Source organism: Sinocyclocheilus grahami, unplaced genomic scaffold (assembly GCF_001515645.1).
Source record: "Sinocyclocheilus grahami isolate Dianchi unplaced genomic scaffold, SAMN03320097.WGS_v1.1 scaffold478.1, whole genome shotgun sequence".
Taxonomy (NCBI): Eukaryota; Metazoa; Chordata; class Actinopteri; order Cypriniformes; family Cyprinidae; genus Sinocyclocheilus; species Sinocyclocheilus grahami.
The window spans coordinates 187441-208699 of record NW_015505657.1 but is presented as its reverse complement, the minus strand read 5'-3'; the positions used below and the strand labels follow the sequence as shown (position 1 = coordinate 208699).

Sequence of the window (21259 nt, the reverse complement as noted above, 5' to 3'; positions counted from 1 at the left end):
TCATTAGCTGTATTTTTTTAGTTATTTCTTTTACCAAATCAAAATAACCCAACTGCAGTTTGATTGAGATTGGAATGCACAATGAAAAAACATGATTTTTGAAAATTGTTGAAAACAAAGTTTTTGCAAATGAACTCTTCGTTTTTAAAAATGTCTTTAAAAAAAAAAAGTTTTGGACTCCACTGACTTGCATTGTATGGACAAAAATAGTTCTTTAAAATAACTTTTGTGTTCCACATGAGAAAGTCAGTTGTACGGGTTTGAAACGACTCAAGGGTGAGTAAATGATGACATTTTAATTTTTTGGGTGAACTATTCCTTGTAACGCTTGATAAACTGGTAGATTTTGCTTTTGAAAGAGGACCGTTTCAGAAAGTCTTGCAATCGTGAATGCTTCAGGCACAGCTGTTTAAAGTGGGGAAGCCAGAGCCTGGGGTGTGAGCAGACCACAGCATGAGACTGAATCTTTGTTTTTATCGGTTTCACTTCCTGACCAAAAAGAACACAAATAAACTCAGATCTAGGCCTGTTTTCGCCTTTAATGTCAGGCTTGACATGGGTACATCAGCGTTTCTGGTTAATGTTATCTAAACTAGTCAAGCTTTACTGTAGTTCTCTTTTTCTTATCGCAGCTGGTTGATTGGCTGACTGGTATATTTAACTGTATTTCATCAATCTTTTTTGGGTGCTCTTTGGGGAAGAACAGCTCTCTGTAGTCATGCTACTTTTAGTGACTGAAAATGTTGTCTAAGTTAATGTTGGGATGTAGGACTGCTTGATTTGGGGGTGGGGGGTTAATTATTATTATTATTATTTTTTTATTAAGCTCCAACTTTTCTGTGCTTTTTTTGTGATTTAGATATAAATATGACTGTATAGTAAAATTAAAGGATACCAATAACACCCAAAATAAAACTGAACATTGCTGTGTCACTCCATAAGCATTAACTAACGTCCTGCTTCCATACTTCCAGCCATCCAAGGGTTCAACCCTCAACACAAGATCCAAAGCTTCGAGGAAGCACGCGGACTGGACCGGATAAACGAGCGAATGCCTCCACGCAAGGACAGCATGCAGCCAGACGGCACTGCCAACTCCATCAACGCAGCCAATTCCCCCGACAAGAACGGCACCAACGCACAGGCGTAGTAACCCAGCAGCTACCTAGCGCTCTCCCTCATCCTTTCCTTTCTGTCTCTCATATTTTTTTCTCTTCTCTGTTTTCCTCATTCTCTCTCTTTTTGGTAGAGGTGATGCCCCCTACATGCAAAACTCTCCAGGACCATTTCGGGGAGAATCGCACAATACCATGAAGAGGGCGTAATGAAAAACAAACCATGGTTCTTATTTATTTATTGATATAGATGATAAGAAATGTAAGATCTGTAATGGTGGGAAAATTGAGATGAATGAATAAGTACATGTTGAATATTACATGTGTATATAAAATACAGAATATATATATATAGACATAGCATTGGGGTGGTGTAAGGTCATCTTAGATTCAGTAGTTAAAAAAACACACAAAAAAAATCAATTTTGTAAATTTACGTTTATAAATTAGGTTTATTTCTGACTTTTTTCTTTTCTTTTTTTTTAAACAACCAAGACTTGCTCAGCAGAATTTCTTTATCGTCGTTTGGGCGCTTGGCAAAATAATTCTTGGCCCAACATAATTATATAGAATGCTTATTTGTGAATAATACCCAAGGCGGGTATGATAATTGTTGATGCAAAACAAAACAAAGTTTTGGTATTGAAACAATATGTGGAAAATACCTTCATAATGCCAATTATAGCTAAGATGAGTGCATTAATAACAAGTGTTGGCACGTTTATATGTACATGTACATTTTCAAGTGTTCCCTCAACCAAATGTGATGTTTACTTTGTTTGATTAGTTTTTTTTTTCCTGTTCATAACTCAAACTGCACCAATTTGTAATCAAAAAGGTGGGAAAAGCAAAAACCATCCCAGAAGTTTCTCAAGATGGTTGGAGGAGCGATTGTGTCTGCATGTTTTTGTTTACTTTCAACCCTCCATTTTGTAGTCACTCGCGCTTTCATAGGCCTCTGCCGTACTTTCGCGCACTTTTACACCTTTCAACGTTTCGCTAATACCACATTGGTTAAAGGCATGATTGAACTGCTATGATTTTATGCAGATTTTTAGCTTTAGCAGTTGAACGAATCCTATGATGTGTGCGTCAAATGTGATTGGATGAGGTGGACGTTAAAACATCTCAGAAAATTAGCATACATGCCTTACATCCTGCATCTCATCTCGGCTAAAGTAAATTAGTTAAACCGTTTTTTTTCTATTGCCTTTTTAAAAAAACAATTGTAGCCCACCAGTTGAACATTTTAAACTTTAAAAACCCATTTAATTGTTTTTCAATTTATCTAATTAATGTACCTATAATAGTATAATTTGCATCAGCAAACTTCTTGTAAGTATCTTCAGCGCTAGTATTTCTAAATGCCTGTTTTCTCTAGAGTGGACCATTTTCCACGCATATGATTGACTGAAGCTGAAGCAAAGTTATTTTGATTGCTTTTACTGTACTGTGTGTTTTTGAGAATTAAGGACAGGATTTGCAAGAACTGTTTACCAAATCGTCTTTTCAAACTTTGTTTTCATTTTTTTTTTCTATTCTGTACCATTATCGTTGCATAATAATCAGGCGACCGGAGATTTCGCTGCGCAAAGACTCAGACTTCCTGTGCGTTACACATTTGAGGTCATGTGCCATGCTAATAAATATAGCAAAAGTTCTGTGTGCAGGCATCAAGACTGTCGCACGCAAGTGTATTTTCCGTTTTATTTAACGCCGCAAGCAGTTCAGGGTCCGTATGTCTTGCGCAATCTTAAAATGAGACTCGGCGAGGGTAAACCTGCATGTTATCATTACTGTATTTAAAAGAAACTCTCATCCAAAGAAAAATCAGTGTTTTAATGTAATATATGGCTTGATCATTGACAAAAAAAACAACTGCTGATTGTATATGATCGTTGCCTCTTCATTTGCTTGAGAAGAGGCGAGCGCTCAATTGGCGATGTAGTCATGTAGACACTCTGTAAAGAAGAAAAACGCCTCTGTTAAGTTAACGCTTTACTTTTTGTGATATAAAACACCTGAGAGAGGCCTACGACCTTAAACGGGTACCAAAAGTTGATGAGTAGATCATCATGACCACCTTTTCGTGTCCTCTTTTAAAGTGTTTGTCTTTTCAAGTCTTTATTTTTAATCTAATGAGCCTCTGCAAACTATTGTTTTGTTTAGTTTCCTTCATGTTTAATTTAAAAGGGGATGTCTGGTGTGAGAGATTCGGGTGTTTCAGGTGGGAGGGTGGGTTTTGTTTGATATCGGAGAGGAATGGGGCGTTCAGACCACTGACCCCGTTTTAGGAGGGCTTCTGTAACCAATTCCAAGCATATCTTGCAGAATCTACAAAAAAATGTTTGACATTGTCCATTAAAAAAGAAAAAAATGAAAGTAAAATGAAATATAAAAAATGTGGGGGGAAAAAAACTGGTGTTGTTTCTTTATTTCTTTGTCTGTTTTGATTTGTGTGTTTTTGGGAAATTGGCCCGTTTCCAGATTTCACCCACTATATTGCATCTGCTTTTAGCGTTTGAGCGGCTGATTGATGGCAGAGTTGTGTTTTGTGAGACCGGCTTTGTCATTTTCTCTTCTTTATTCATGTCTGTGCTTGTCAAGGTTTCCTAGGATTACGACATTCAAGTTTTGAACATTCTGTGCTTGAAGGACAGCTAGTGTATTGTTACCTGTCTGAACACGGCCCACACACACATGCACATGCCATGCGAGGCTGAGATTGAATGATATTTGTGCTTGAGATGAAGAATGCACAGTAAGACGGTGTTATCTAAACCTATTTGAAATAAAATGTAAATATTAAAAGAAAGTTAAACTTACATGTTGCATTCTCATCTAATTGATATTAAATATGTATGTATAAACCTAAGTTATTTCATTATTTTAGCTACTTCCATGTAATCTGATTAAATGTGGAGTGTTCATGTCGTTTATGTCCTTAACATGAGCTCATCATCTGAAAAGCTCAGTTTCAAGCCCGAAGGTCTTGCTGCATGCATGGCGCTTTAGACTCGTTTTTTCAACTTCACACACACTCGTTGTGAAGCTGAATACAAAATAAAATCACACTTCTGTTTTATTGAAAGGCCTTGAAATGAAGCACGCCCTCAAAATAACATTTGTTGCACCACAAAATATTTCACAAGCGCCTATTTAATGCAATTATAAACCCTGCTCGCTCCCAACCAGCCTGAAAAATTCCCAGAAATGCTAGAATGAACGGATGAATGTCAGTTTCTTACTAGCCATCAGCACATAGTGTGGAATGTGCATTGAAAGTCCTGCGGGAAAACAAACCACTCACCTCATTTTAAAAATAGATTTATTAACTCGACATCTAGTTATTACTTCTAACCACTCAACCCAGTTATGATTGCAATTATACACAAGTGTTTAATTAGTATGTTAAAACATAAGCTCTTTTCACGTGAGGGTGAAAACTAACACAATTAAATATGATTTAGCCCGTGAAATCATTTTTATTGGGTCGCTGAATTAATATTGTCTTATTTGACCTGATTATCTATTTGTTGATGCAGCAATCCTGTCAGGAACATGTTTTCCAGTTATTCTCTCTGGAGAATAATACAATGTATGAATCATATATTTGATTGGAAATGAGATAAATAAACGTTGTTGGTTTCTGTGGTTCCATGATGAATCTTTAACATCTATGGTACCTTTGTAAGGATTTTTTTACGCTCTTGAAAACAAAGGTTCCAAAAGAGTTTTCATGATGCAATAGAAGAACCTTTTTTGGTTTTCCAAAGAATCTTTCAGGGGAATGGTTCCTACAAGAACCAATTTTTTTTTTTTTTAGTGTGAAGAACATTTTAATAAGCTGAAGAACCTACATCATCCACTCTCTCGTGAATGTGCGTACAGCAGTTAGCTAGAGATTACGGTTTATAAAGTTTTAAATATGGATATTTTTCTTACACAAAGCAACGCTTCGCTTCAGAAGGCCTTTTTATGATGGATGGTTGCACTTTTTGGGGCCTTCAGATCTCGACTCCCAAGCACTGCCATTATAAAGCTTGGACAAGCCAGGACATTTTTTTAATATAACTCCAGTTGTATTTGTCTGAAAGAATAAGTCGTATACACCTAGGATGGCTTGAGGGTGAGTAAATCACGAGGTAGTTTTTATTTTTGGGTGAACTATCCCTTTAAAGTGGACACCTTAAACTCTTGTGGAACGGAAAGGTTCATTGGGTATTAAAGGGTATTCATGGTACCATCAATGCCAATAAAGAACCTTCATTTTCAAAAATGCTTGGTTGAAAACGTTCATTAGATGATTAAAATGTTCTTCACACATGGTGTTGCTGCAAAACCCCTTTTGGAGCCTGTACTTTTTTTAAAGAAACAGTCATTAAAACTGTACAAGACATGGGTATAAACTACGGTGTTAACTATTGTCCTGGGCAAAAGCCTGTTTTTGCTTGATTTCGTGTGACAGCCTGCGGTTCTTGCAATATATTTGCTTTTAATTTGCATTAAAGCAAATAATATGTAAATATGACATCATGGTCAAACATTTATATAGAACGTTTTCTTGTCAGACCTATTCAGCCTTCATTTAAACAGCTGCTAATGTAAAAAAAAAAAAAAGTTCAGTAAACTAGGCCATTTCTCTTTCACCATTTGCATAGCCTCAGGAGCACGAGATCAGCATTGATGTATAATGGTGATGCTGATGGCGGAGCAGCATTAAGATATGAAGCCACATCTTTTACCTTTTGTTCTTTATTACAGAGGCAAATTTGTGATTTAGTTCTCTTAGCAGTGTTTAACTCGAGCGAGTGGAGAGCGCCCTCTTTTTGAACAGTGAGGTGTTGCAGGGTCACATTGGTGGCTTTACAGTGCAGTTAACATCACTTCTGTAGGTGCGTAGGTGGATTGGAGCGGTTATTCAGGCTTGTTGCTGTGATTTGCTTCACAAGCTCATTTTTATAATCTCCTGAAAGCACATTGTCCCTGTAGAGATGCTATTGTGCAAACTGGCTTATTTAATGTAAGCCAGTCTCATTTATTATGCTCAATGAGAAATGAGATTATCTAATCCAATAGATGAAGTATAGTCATCAAATTGAGTATTTAATCTGGGATCATTTATCTGTACCTGTAATAATGCTTTTGTAATCTGATGGCAGCGGATGCTTTTAAAAATCTCTCTTCTATTCATGTGTCCATCACTTTCTCTATTGTGGAGGCGAGCACGACTCAATTTTTCTTCAGTAAATGAAATCTTTCTCTCTCTCTCTCTTGGTAATGTGAAGGACGTGGTCATGTAGTGTGGTAGCATTCAGTACTGCACTCATCACTTCCCTCAATGTACAGGAAGACGAGAGAGTGTGAGAGTGTATAATAAATGCAGGAGATTTGAAATTATTTGTAACTATCTGTAAGTATACTTTAAAAAGTTACAAATTTTGGGGTCACCCAAGACTTTTTGAAAGAAGTCAGTCATGCTCACCGAGGCTTCATTTATTTGCATACAATACAAACAGTAATATTGTAAAATATTATTACAGTTTAAAATGTTTTCAAATGTAATTTATTCTTGAAGGTAATAATGCTGAATTTTCAGCATCATTGCTTCAGTCTTCAGTGTCAAATGATCCTTCAGAAAAGATTCTAATATGCCGATTTGCTGCTCAAGAAACACTTATTATCAATGTTGAAAACCGTTGTGCTGCTTGGTATTTTTGTGAAGAGTGATGAATAGACTGACGATAGACGTTTTTTGTAACGTTATAAACATCTTCACTATCACTCTTTATGAATTGATGGCATCCTTGCTGAATTAAAGCATTAATTAATAATTTGTATGTATAATATTATAAAATATATTATTATTAATTTTTGACTGGCTCTGGTTTGTTTTATTTGATATGCATATCAAAGTGTGTGCTTAATAGCAGTAGCCAAACAGTTGGAATCCTGCAACTGCCCATTTTGGCGTAAACGGTTTGCAAAGCATTATTGACCACCCACACACACTGGCTCAGCTACTTTTGGCTGTTCTTTGTCATTTATTTCTCTTTATCTTGGACTGTCTTTATCAAGGCCGTTCTCTAGTTGAGAATCCTTCTGAAAGCTCATCCACCAGTATTGCCGTTTACTTGTGTACCCTATACAAGAGCCAAATTATAAGGCTTGAATTTTTATAAATGCAGCTTGTGCTCTTGAACACAAGGTTCGGCTGTGCTGTATTGTGACTGCTAGAGGGTGTTTGTTAGGCACGACACACAGAACAATAGTTACTTGATACTCTGGCCTTCATTTTTGCATTTTTAAAAATGTTTCCATTAAAACAGTATTTTATAAAATTCCATATATGCACAATGATAGTTCCTGACATTTTTATTACTTTTATTTTACTGCACAAATTTTTATTTGTTTTGAAAAATATTTTAAGGCTTCAGATTGCCCCTTTTGGAGCTTTTTTAAAAAAAAAAAAAAAAAATCAGAATGAGATCATCTTTTTGTGTGCAGATTGTGTGGTATCCTTGACATTCAAGCCTGATCTGAGCATTTCATATGCGCATAAGAGAAAAACGCGTGAAGAGCTCCACCTGCTGTCTCACTTTTGGACGTTTTAAACTGCAGATTGCACAAATGTGGCCTCCTTACATACCAATGAGCTGTAGTTGGACTGATGTTGGATCTGAGAAACATTTGCATAGATGAGAAAACAGCTGCCTGAACCGTATGGTTAATAGAATATTTGTTCATTTTGACTTAGTGGGATTTTTATGGAGCTTATAATATGAATTTTTAAAAAGTCTATTAAAATAGCAGCTACTTGGCATCCTGTTTAACTACAGTTGAATCAAATCATGTAGCTATATCTTCAAGGGATGGTTCAACAAAACATATACATTTAATCTACAAGGGGTTAATTCTGACCTGATAAAGTAATCCTTGATCAGCATGCCAACCCTGTTTATCCCTCTTGCATTGTTTTCCTCGTACATTCAGGCCGTATAGGAATCCATGCCACTGCAATTGAAAGGATCCAACCAAAGCTGTTCTTTAATTCATTGTTAAGAAACCGTTCACTGACTATATTTGATTCAACTGAAAGCAAAATCGCAGACAAAAAACACATTTGGAGTTCATCATATTCTAGTGTACTTCAAAGTGACAATTTATTTGTCCACATTCAAAGCAGAAATGCTCCACAACACAAAATCAGGTATCACTTTATTTTAAGTTGTCATTGTTACACAAGTTACATAGGCCTATAGCCTACTTACTATTATAATAACAATACATTATGCATAATTACATGCAAGTAATCCTAACCCTACCCATATAGTAAGTAGGCTACATGTAGTTCATTAATATGCCTATTACTCAGTACTTACAGTAAATGTATAATTACTCTGTTACAAGGGTACTTTAAAATCAAGTGTAACCCAAATTCACAGTGAATGTAGACATATTTTGTTTAATGTCCAGTGTTGGGGGTAACGCATTACAAGTAACGCGAGTTATGTAATCAGATTACTTTTTTCAAGTAACTAGTAAAGTAACGCATTACTTTTTAATTTACAAGAGAATATCTGAGTTACTTTTTCAAAGAAGTAATGCAAGTTACTTTTTTTTCCAATTTATTGATTGACAGCTCTCCTGTCCCCATGTTGAGAGAAATCAGAAGATGTTACTGTAGTTCTAAAATAAATATGAAATGCATGAATCTCACGACTAAACTGAGGCTTATTCATTTCACATTTGGTGTGAAAAGGCTTTTATATTTGCCAGAAATATAACTTTTTTCTATTTTAAAAACAAACAAGCAAGCCCTGTCCAGATTAAAAAAGTTACACAAAAGTAACTAGGTAACGTAATTAGTTACTTTTTTTATGGAGTAACGCAATATTGTAATGATTTACTTTTAAAAGTAACTTTCCCCAACACTGTTAATGACAACATGAAATGAATATGATATTTTACTGCCTTAGCTTGTCCCTCAGTCAGCACTTGTCCCCGTGCAGTGTACTCGCATGTAGGCTACTACTTCTGCGTTAGCTGGATGGACGTAGTGGTCACATCTCCCTGCAGTACGTCAGGAACACACGGTACTACATAAATAATTCACTTCGCAAACTCAGCATTTGCGTTGTTTCTGTTTGGCTCAATACTCTGCAGTTGTGGATGGAAATTCTGTCATCATTTACTCACTCTCATGTCATGTGACTGACTTTACAGTCGATACGATAGCCAGAGAATGCGGCAGGGCTGGGGAACAGGGGCGCTGCGGGAGCTTGTCATGCTACACGTGGCTCTACTCGTGGGTTGAAACGCCTCAGCCTGTGTGGTACTAGCAACATAATCCTAAAAAACAGGTCACAAGCACCATTGCTTACTTATAACCGCATAGCAGTTTCTTCTTATCGAGTAGGCCTAAATGCAGGCCTGAGGCAGAATCTTAATGTATTCTTCCCACAGTTTAAACCAAAAATGCCGCTAATTAGCGAAAGCATAAAAAGTAACTTAGTTCAAGGTTTGCATTAGTTTTCAGTTTTTCCCTCAAAAACACTAGCCTGGTCTGAGTCATGAATTCGATGAAGAAGTGTCACATCCAACTTCTAGGCTAACTTGGATTTAAATACGTATTTAAATAGTTAACTGAAATTGCTTTAAAAAGTGGACGTCGTTGCATAATTCTTAAATTGTTTAACTTTCAAAATCAAGATGACTTATTGCTTCAATCGTCGATAGTTGGTCGATCTAGTTCAATTAGCCCAAACTTGACTATCTTTTCAGCCACAAGAGAGCGCTGTTCTCAAGTCACTAACTGTACACTTTGCCGAAGTTCATATTCATTTAGCCTGAGTCAGACCATATTGTGTCCAAGTGATTAAATACGAGCCTAAGTGAGGCAGGCACACACAAAAAATTAAGTAGGCTATAAGAGGAAAAGAAGCTAAAATAAATTACAATAATGAGAAAAGACATTAGCCGATGATATTAGGCTACTGTGGAACTAGTCGCTTGGCATTACTGTGGAACTGCTGTTTTTCCAGGACTATTTTTTTGACTGTAGAGGAAGGGCATGTGAAGGAAATAGATATTTGGTTCTGGACAAATAAGAGTCACTGTTAGTTACTGTTGTCATGACTGCATAACAGTGCCCTCCTGTTGATGGTTTTCAGCCACATTATAATCAGTGAATAACTTGGACTGTATTCAAGTATTCTAAGTAAGAATACAATCAGTACTGTATGTGCAAATGGGAAGTTGGTGTGAGGTGATCCTTCCTTCTATTGAATGAATGAACAGTACAACTTAAGATTCTTTTAATGTAGTTTTGCTTTGAGTATAAATCACTGGGAGGGTTCTCACAGTATTCCAGTGTCAGATGTTACACTACTGCTGCTGTACTGAAGCCCAATGAGTGCTATACCATATAAGACCTTAGTAGGCCTTCTTAGAGCCCAGGGAATGTTCCCAGCTGTTCCCCTTGATGACAGCCCCACACAACTTGAATAAAAATAGCTTCTTGTGTTCTGTTTCCTCAGAAATGTTGAGTACACTCTTAAAAATAAAGGTGCTTCACGATGCCATAGAAGAACCTTTTTGTCTAAATGGTTCCATAAAGAACCTTTAACATCTGAAGAACCTTTCTGTTTCACAAAAGGTTCTTTGTGGCGAAAGAAGGTTCTTCAGATTATAAAAAGGTAAGAAAGAGATGGTTCTTTAAAGAACCTTTCACTGAATGGTTCTTTGTGGAACCAAAAATGGTTCTTCTATGGCATCGCTTGAAGAACCTTTTGAAGCACCTTTATTTTTAAGAGTGTAGCAGCGTAAGAGCCCTTATTTACTAGTGAAATACATATTTATAGTAGACCTTTCACATCATTTAAAGGACTGTAATGGCTTGTGGGAACTAAATATAAACACTGATTGCGGAATTACACTAGCTGGCAAAAGTACAGTCTGTTTCTTTACTGATTTTTTTTAGAAGGGATAGGCTTTTGTGTGTGTGTGTGTGCGCATGTTTGTGGTTTGAGGACACAAATTTGTATAATAACATGGGTATGACATAGGTATTACAACGAGAAGGTGATTTATGAGGACATTTTCAGTGTCCCCGTAATTCAAAAGGCTTATAAATAATTCAGAATGAGTTTTGAAAATCTAAAAATGAAGGAAGTTTCCTGTAAGGGGTAGGTTTAGGGGGTTAGGGTTGGTGTAGGGCAATAGAAAATATGGTTTGTACAGTATAAAAACCATTACGCCTATGGAGAGTCCCCATAAACCATAAAAACAAACGTGTGTGTGTGTGTGAGTGAGTGAGTGAGTGAAATTCATAACTGGAATAATCTTGTGCAATGAATCACTTTTGTTGTTAATGTAGTAACAAATGCCAAACAATAGCCTAAACAAATAATCTTTTTCTTTCATATTCAGAAAGGCAATTTTAGCCATTCTTTAGAGTATTCAAAGAAAGTAAGTAAAAAAAAAAAAAAGAAAGATAAAGATTTGTTTAATGAATATTAAATAAGAAACATGTTCACGAGTTATCCAATGTTAAATAAAAAAAAATTATATAAAAAGTGTCAGCTATGCTTCTCAAATTTAATGTTTACATTTTCACTTATTAAAAATATTAATTTAGCAATATATTTTTTACATCTTATTAAATAAAAATGCTTTCATGCTTTACAGTTCTAAAATATTTCTCTTATATGTTATATATGTTCTCTTATATCTTATTTCTCTATATGTCTCTTAAAATACATTCAATTCATACAAGCCAGGCTTTTAATGCCATGAAAAAATAATATTCTTCTCGTGCACATGCACTATAATGCATGCATGGGATAAGTACCGTCATGCGGAAAGAACAATCAGTGCATATTTCTGAACATTATCTCATAAAATGAGAGAGATGCATGTTGTTCCTCATTCCCAAACCAGCATCACTGATGAGCTCTGTAGCAGTCTGCCAATGTAACAGCTCGTTTACTACGTAATGTCCTGCAGGAGTAAGACAAGTGCTGAAATATTTAAAGTTATTGCTAAATTTTTAAATAACACTGGTCATTTTCATAAAGTTTGAAGGTGAACATCATGCAGATAAATCCCAGGTGTCATAAAACATTTAAATGTTAAACTTGTAGAGATGAAATCACCTGAATTAAGCAATTTAGTAATCTCACCCTGTCTATCCCCCTCATCATCAATAAAACAGAGAGTATGACAAAATACACAGGAGAAATGAGTTCCATAACCCAATATAATCACATCAGTAATTTTGATTGAATTAGGAAAGAAAAGAATATTAAACTAAAAATATTGTTTATCAGTGGTAAACATAAAGACAGCCGTAAATTTAAAAGTTTTAAAAGAAAATATGTCAAAAAGTCAACTGTGTAGGCTATTTTAAACCTCTGGGGTACAGGGTAGTTTAATCTTTTTCTCAATTGATTTTTTTTTTTTTTGATTAATAATCAATAGAGGTGTGAAATGTATATGAAAATATTGAAAAGTATGAAAAATATATATGAACGATATTGTTATTATCAAAACATATATAGATTCGTTAGTACTTTACTTGGGTATAATAGGCTATACAATTTTAATATAATAATATACAGTTATATTATAAACTATTGCAAATAAATAACTGCTGCCACTCTAAACTTTCAAGTAAGGAAATACAGTATTGCTATCTATCTTGGAGCGAGAAATTCATAAGGAAATTTCTTGTAGAAAGGCTGTTCAAGATTTCACTGTTCGAGGTCAGTTATAGTGATCCAGTTACTCATTAATGAATTCCTAGGTAAGTTCACCTCTGCGTCAGAGCGGAGTCCCTCAGCGCGTCCTGCTGTGCGCAGCGGGTAAAGTTGGGCGTTCACTTACCGTCCGCATGACATCACCTCGAAAGGGATTTCTCACACTCGGCCAGTCCCCTATAAATCCGGCTGTTATCTCCAACGCTGGAGTCACTGAGAGCACAGCCGCTGCTATCAAACACGGGACGTCTCGAAAACGGTCTAGCCTGTTTCTACCGCCATGTCTTCATACTCTCGCCGCGTCAGTCCCGCCGTGAGCGGCGTCAAGTTTGACACGGCGCACCGCAAGAAAGCGTCGCCGAACATCTTCGAGAACGTCAACCAAGACGTCCTGGTGAAACTCTTCGAGAAAGCAGGAGACCTGAAGGCGGTGGAGAGAGCCTGGAGCGTCCTCGCGCTGCACCAGGATCCCGAGGGCATCTCCAAAGCGCTCATGGCTCTTCAGCAGGACAAGAAGGACAAATGTATGCTCATTACCGGACTGACGCGCCAGTCGCTGAAGTTTCGTTGAGGGAAGTTTTCGTTGGGAAGCTGTGCAGATGTGTGCACGGAGAAAGAAACCGTGATCACTTATGCTGGAGCCTGGTGTTCCTCAAGGCTTTGTACTGAACTTGTGATGATGTCCTTACAGAGTCATGCTGGCGTGCTGTGAGAATACAGAGAGATGAGACTGGACTGATCCAGAGCTAGAAAGTTGAGCTTAAAGACACCATGGAGAACATTTGAAACATGGACTGATGCCATGGGTCAAATTTGCTTATGAAGAGATTCAGTATCAGCAGTGTCTATTGCCATGTAACAGTCTGCTTGGAAAAAAAATAATAATAAAATTGTTTTGATCATCTCATGATTCTTCCTTTTTCTTAAAATGTGTTTTCCTTGAGTATGAGTCAACACTCGGATAATAAAATGAGTGAAATATTTATAAATATTGCTGAAAGCATTTAGTGAATGGATGTCTGCAGGGTGGTTTCCAAGTAGTTTGCAGCTCCATCTGTTAAATTCAGAGTTGACAAAACAGCCATATTTTTTTATGAGCACATGCTTTAAATGTATTTGATTTTTTTATGTAGGCTACCAACATAAAATGAGGATAATAATGTAAAAATTCAGTGATAGAAAATATAGGCATAATTGCTTATTAGAATAGAAACTAATATTAATTATAATAGGCTAGTATCTTCAGGATGGAGACTGTTGCTTAATTTTTAATGTGTTAATAAATTGCCTATTCAGTCTAAATGAAGTAACTTATGATTTTCAGGTGCGCTCACATTTTTCCGTCAAGAATCCAGGTGATTGGGAATGTCGCATGAGAGAAACAATTCCCCATGCAGATTTCCTGTTGAGTTTATTATTATTATTGTTGTTGTTGTTGTTAATTCTTTTTTTTTTAAAATATATTATTATTTTCTTTTTTGCACACACATTTGCCCCTTTTACCAATAAAATGCTGCCTGGCTTGAAAGTGAGCTGTGCTTCGTGTTACACTATTGACAATAAAATAGGCCAATCTTTTTGCCGGTGAAATTTCGATAATGTGACCTCACCTTTACGTGTGATTTTAGGGTCATATAGGCAACGTGAAATCATAATGTCTTAAGTTTAATTAAATAAAGAGACTTTAAATAATCTCTCTAACCTCAAGCTTAGGTTACTGTATAAGCCTACTTAAGGCCAGTTCACACCAGTGGACAATAAGGTTCTAAGCGAGCTGCAGTTCTGTCGTTTGCCCCTTTAAAAGCTCGAGATCTTTATAGTGAATTCTGATTGGCTGGCAATGTTTTATCATTCATCAGATCGTTCTGAAAGTGATTCCAAAATATCTTTATAGATGTGGTGGGAACTTCCCATTCTCAGATTTATTGGTTCTTTAGTAGGCTAATGAATAAAGTACAGTCAAGGTATTATATAAAACAGGGGTGCCCAATCCTGTTGGGTTGGAACTGAACTCTGCAGGTAGGTAGATCTCCAGGACCAGGATTGGGCACCCCTGATATAAAACAACTTTTAGTGCAAACATAGTAAATATATTCCAGACAGATAATCATTTTCCTTTACACTTTCTATTAATACATTTTTAATTAAGTTTGTAAATTAGTCAATAAGACTTGTTGGACATTTGCACTCAATGTAGAAAGAAATATGTTTTCAGAGAGAGAAAAAAACACTGACAATAGTCGTGTAGGCCTGAGAGCTAGTAGGCCTATTGTTTTATAGTTAGTATACTATTTAATGCGAGAAATCTTTTCAGCCAATCTTTCACACTAAATCAGCAGAGTCCCAGCAGATATCATGGAACTAATCGTGTCTGTTCTCTGAGATAAGGGTGTTTTCTGATGTTGACTGTTTGAGCCGCCCGTTGCTGTTATCCATCCGCAACAGTCCGTTACTTCTAGTTTAATCCAGTTTTCACATGCTCTTAAAGGTAGATGTCAATGTGGGTCAGAAATATGAAATTGTTTTTACCAAGTAATAAATAGCATATGACCTATATTATAAGTTTTAATTTTCAAGAAGACTGTTGGTAGTGTGGCCCTTCTCACATGCTTTATTTGAGACAGAAAAGCAAAACGGTTTTACCAAAATTACGTTTAGAGACCAAAACTATTGTTTACTGTTGGATTGACTCTATAATGAAGTTAAAAGCTCAGATTTTCTCTGTCTCTAGAGGTATTATTACTACAATGGCAGTTTATTTACAGTCAAACAGAGGATCACATTACCCTGAGTCTAATCCATCTGTCTACACTCATTTAGTCTGATTTAAAATACTCTCAGATTACTTTGTTTTTACAGACCCAACCACATTAAAGTGATTTGAAGCCAAGAAAGCTGAAAGTAGACTTTTCAGGTATATATTCTCAAAAACACCAGTAAGGTGGCAGCAAGGTCTTGTGCAATAATTATATTTATAAATGCATTATACATTTCTAATTATTATTATTAGAAATAACCTTGTTTATAACCTAATAATATTATTGTATTTATATGTATACATTTAATATATTTACAGCTGAAGTCAAAAGTTTACATACACCTTGCAGAATCTGCTAAATGTGAATTATTTTACCAAAGTAAGAGGGGTCATACAAAGTGCATGTTATTGTTTATTTAGTACTGACCTGAATAAGGTATTTCACATAAAATATATTTATGTATAGTCCACAAGAGAAAATAGTTGAATTTATAAAAATCACCCCGTTCAAAAGTTTACATATTTGATTCTTAATACTGTGTTGTTACCTGAATGATCCACAGGCTGTGTGTTTGTTTATTCATTTATTATTATAGTTTTTTTTACTGATAGTTGTTCATGAGTCCCTTGTTTGTCCTGAACAGTTAAACTGCCTGCTGTTCTTCAGAAAAATCCTTCAGGTCTCACACATTTATTGGTTTTCCAGCATCTTTTGTGTATTTGAACCCTTTCCAACTGTATGATTTTTAGATCCATCTTTTCATACTGGGGACAACTGAGGGACCCATATGAATTTTTTTTTATAATTTTCATAAATTATTATTATTTTTTTTTAATTTCAGGGTAAATTTCACTTATTTTGTCCTCTGGCAAACATGTAAATATGGGCAGTACTAAATGAAAAATATGATATTTAGGCAAAATAAAAATGTACACATTTTCAATCTGTTCAAAAGTTTTTTTGTGAAAGGCTCTTAATGCATGGTTTTTGCTTCTGGAGCGTCAGTAAGCGTTTGAACCTTCTATAATACAGTAGTTGCATATGAGTCCCTCAGTTGTCCTCTGTGTGAAAAGATGGATCTCAAAATCATACAATCATTGTCGGAAAGGGTTCAAATACACAAAAATGCTGGAAAACCAAAGAATTTGTAAGACCTGAAGGATTTTTCTGAAAAACAGCTGACGGTTTTAACTGTTCAAGACAAACAAGGAACTCATGATCAACTAAAAAAAAAAACACACATCTGTGGATCATTCAGGTAACAACACAGTATTAAGAATCAAGTGTATATCAACTTTTGAACAAGGTCATTTTTATAAATTAAACTTATTTTCTCTTGTGGACTATATGCAAATATATTTTATGTGAAATACCTTATTTAGGTCAGTACTAAATAAACAATAACATGCATTTTGTATGAGCCCAGGTAAAATAATAAACATTTTGCAGATTCTGCAAGGTGTATGTAAACTTCAACTGTATATTTATTAAAATTAATTTAAGTAAATTACATACATTTAATAATAATAACAACATCAGTTGTTGTTGTTATTATTATTATTATATTATTATTATTAATAACCTTGTTTATTACCTAATAACTTTATTGTATTTGTAAGGATCCACCCGAAAGCGAAGTCTAGCGGCCTGGTTGAAGGTTGAAGGTTTAATGCGTGTTCGGTCTTTTACTTGCGCCTCTGAGTTTATCAGGATTTAGTTTAAATTTTAGTCTAGCTCCGTGTTCAATCTACCTCCAATTTCAAGTGATCATTAAATGTAGGCAATATTTCTAATTAAAAACTGATTACAAATATCGATTGTGTATTAATTGAGATATTTGATTATTCTGGAAATCCCATACTTTCAATTATTCGTTCATTAACGACCCAGTGTCGCTTAGAAGTTCACTTGGCCAACAGTGAACGCACGGCACTAACTCGCCAGTTCTGTACTTACTCAGGATACAGGGTGATTATAATACCTTTAAGTATGCCACACCCTGCAAGCAAATAACAAAAAGTGTATTTTTTCTATAATCACGAAAACTGCAACTTAAGTCAGTGACAGTCAGAAATTGGAAGTCCCTAAAGATGTCCCCCATGGTCCATTCATTGGTACTTCCGTATGATCTGTCCTGGACGCAGATTTGCAGAAACACCAGACGACACTTTAATCTACTAGAAATAATGATTTCAGAAGAGATCAGAATAAGTCAAACATAACAATGTATTATTAGTCAGGTAAAGTTGTATCACGTGATTATAATACCTTTAAGTATGCCACACCCTGCAAGCAAATAACAAAAAGTGTATTTTTTCTATAATCACGAAAACTGCAACTTAAGTCAGTGACAGTCAGAAATTGGAAGTCCCTAAAGATGTCCCCCATGGTCCATTCATTGGTACTTCCGTATGATCTGTCCTGGACGCAGATTTGCAGAAACACCAGACCACACTTTAATCTACTAGAAATAATGATTTCAGAAGAGATCAGAATAAGTCAAATATAACAATGTATTATTAGTCAAGTAAAGTTGTATCACGCCAATTACATAACAAACAATTAGAAGCCAATTCAGAGTTAAATTCAGTTCCAATTCAAATAAATGCATAACATTGATTGCTCAAAGATTGAATCTAAGAAATGCGTACCTGACAGCAGAGAGACACACACAGCAGTATGTGAGTTCTGGTGCAAAGCTCCAGAGATTCACATACACTGTGAGGGGGTTTTCTGGCTACAGAATCCCCAAGTAGTGTTTTGTCACTTCGCTTATACACCCAGAACAGAAACAAAGAAATCTTCAAATCAGTTTTAAAAACATAAAATACCTTTTGGTTTGCTAGGATCTCGTGGCCCAGGGTCGCACCTGGCTGGAGATAGGGAAACATTCTCATAGACCCTGAGGGGGACACACCCCCTCCTCAGCAGAACACAATTCTACATAATATATATTAGGTGAAATTGAGACCATTTTACCAATCGCACAGAGACCTTTAGAACGATAGCAAATAGAAGGGGAAAAAACAACAGGTTCACAAGATATGTGGTATATACATATTTGAAACCTTTTGGGGGAAAAAGAGTGAGAGAGGGCAGAGGGGCGAAAATGAGCAAGGGGGTGGTGTTGTTTGCTCTCTTTGGACCTTTTGGTTTGCTAGGATCTCGTGGCCCAGGGTCGCACCTGGCTGGAGATAGGGAAACATTCTCATAGACCCTGAGGGGGACACACCCCCTCCTCAGCAGAACACAATTCTACATAATATATATTAGGTGAAATTGAGACCATTTTACCAATCGCACAGAGACCTTTAGAACGATAGCAAATAGAAGGGGAAAAAACAACAGGTTCACAAGATACAAGATATGTGGTATATACATATTTGAAACCTTTTGGGGGAAAAAGAGTGAGAGAGGGCAGAGGGGCGAAAATGAGCAAGGGGGTGGTGTTGTTTGCTCTCTTTGGAGATCTCTTCTCCCAATTAGTTTTATTGTTTTGTTGCATGGCATCTGCTTTGTGCGAGTTCCTGACATTTTGTATTCATGATATATATATGTATATGTTTTTTAAATAACAATTTATTACATAGCATGATATATTTAATAGTTGTAATAACTTGTATTGTTATTAATAATAATAATCTTGTTTATTACCTAATATTATTATTGTATTTAAATGTATACATGTAATATGTATATATTTAATAATCATTTATTAAATAAATTACATATATTCCATTATAGTAATATTTAATAATAATAACCCTGTTTATTACCTAATAATATTATTGTAATTAAATTTAACATTTAACAAGTCTTTATTTAATAATAATGTATTAAATAAATTACATATATTTAATATTAGTAATAATATGTATTATTATTATTTTCATCATCATTTCTTCCTGATGCATGCTGAAAACAATTCCACAGAATCCCACAGATTCCAGATTAAACCAGTTGTGGGTTGATGAGAAAGGGGAACTTAAAGTTCAACTAAGAGCTGTGTCATACTTTATCTTTTTATCAATCTGTGGGCAGTGCTGTGTTTCAGTGTGCGTCACTCTGGACAGTGACCCTTCCAGTGAATCAAGAGTAAACACAAGGCACAATCACACCCACAGCTCTCTGAACTGTCACATTAATTTAAAGTAACTATATTTCACGGTTAATTGCATTTTCATTAGACTGATACAATTGACACAATCTTATTAAACTATGAACTTACAACTGACAAAATCAGTACTGAATGAAGATGAGTAATGCAGATGGGTTCTGAGGCTGTCCTGATTGCTTCTTGGCACTAAATTCTTCCTTGGAAATCAAATGTCAGCCTATGGTGTTAATGTCTGTCAGTATGTGCAGTAAGATGGAAAAATGTCCCAAAGATAGACTTTGTAGGAATATGCTATTCATACTCTTGGTCCTGTCTGGCTGGCTGAGTTCTGCTTTTTTCGAATAAAACGGCAGAAAATATATTTTTAGGCTATTCATGATACCTGTTTAGAGGACTTCTCCATTATAACCTGGTATTCTTTTGTCTTTATTAAAACTGTTGTGTTTGCAGTACTTTTTAAACTGCAATATAGATTTAGAGCTTCTTAAACCAGGCATATTGTGGTAAAAGTGTCCCTCCCTTGTGTTTACTCTCAGAGTGGATCTCCACAGGCCGTGATAAACAGTGAAAACTGTGTCATGCATTCTGCTGATTAAAGTTCAGTCTCAAGATATTTCCTGCAACTTCATTTAACTGGTAGCTGGAGTGCTGTCCTCTTGAGGTTATTCTGTGCCATATTTATCTAATTCTTCGCCTATTATAATTGGCCTTCAGTATTTTTGAAAATGTAAAGCCATGCACACTTTGACATGTGGCACCACATTTTAAAAAGGTCAAAATCACAATAAACATTTTAGAGGCAATATGAAATTGGACCTGGGGGGAAAAAACAAAGGAAAACCAGTGTTTTAAAGTCAGAAAATGGGGCAAAACCTCATTAAACATACTGGTTTTATGTTGTCAGTAAAACATTCCAGTTGCCTTATTTTCTTATAGTCTGAATCAACTGAGATTGGACTGTGTTTGATCGTCTTGATGCATTTCAATATGTCTGGTTTGATTAGACTCTTGGTAATCTGTAAATGATTAGTTTTGTACAGTCAATGATGATTAGTATAGTCTAGTAAAATAGATTTGACTGGTTAATCCAAAGGGGGGATATGGGATCTGTACAAAATTATGCACATGCCTCCACCTTCTGGACAGTAAAGGATTTTCACCTTTTGTATGTAGTGTAGTTTTACAGTGTAGTTTTTTTCCCTCCACGGTTTTAGTGAGAACAACACTTTTTTGCTAAATATAGTTGCTGAAAAAATATTATGGAAAACAAATCGTATCGATTACGGTATCCAAAAGAAAATACATTGACTTAAACTGCATGGATGCAAATCCACTGAGAATAAAATGAATTTGTTTTATGTTCCACAGAAGAAAGAAAGCGATGCACATTTGGAACGATTCAAGAGTAAATGATTTTTGGATGAACTATCCCTTTAACTATGTGGAAAATCATTGATTTATCCGTCCGCCTGTCCATCAGTCGTAATGAGCAAATTGTTTCAGTCCAGT

General features: G+C 35.6%; 2 protein-coding genes across 3 annotated transcripts in view; both read left to right on the top strand.

Annotated features, from left to right (window-relative positions):
- Positions 1–3086, top strand: part of LOC107553709 (serine/threonine-protein phosphatase 2B catalytic subunit gamma isoform-like) — a 30513-nt gene extending 27427 nt beyond the window's left edge. For both annotated transcript variants that reach the window (XM_016236025.1, XM_016236024.1), the window contains one exon: positions 975–3086. In XM_016236025.1, the coding sequence (XP_016091511.1) occupies positions 975–1150 (176 nt within the window). In that variant the 3' untranslated portion in view covers positions 1151–3086. The remainder of the gene's footprint in view (positions 1–974) is intronic.
- A 9863-nt stretch (positions 3087–12949) lies between these two features.
- Positions 12950–13997, top strand: tcimb (transcriptional and immune response regulator b). The gene has a single exon (XM_016236026.1). It carries the CDS (start codon positions 13155–13157, stop codon positions 13443–13445), a length of 291 nt encoding a protein of 96 aa, XP_016091512.1. The 5' UTR covers positions 12950–13154; the 3' UTR covers positions 13446–13997.
- The last annotated feature ends 7262 nt before the right edge of the window (positions 13998–21259 follow it).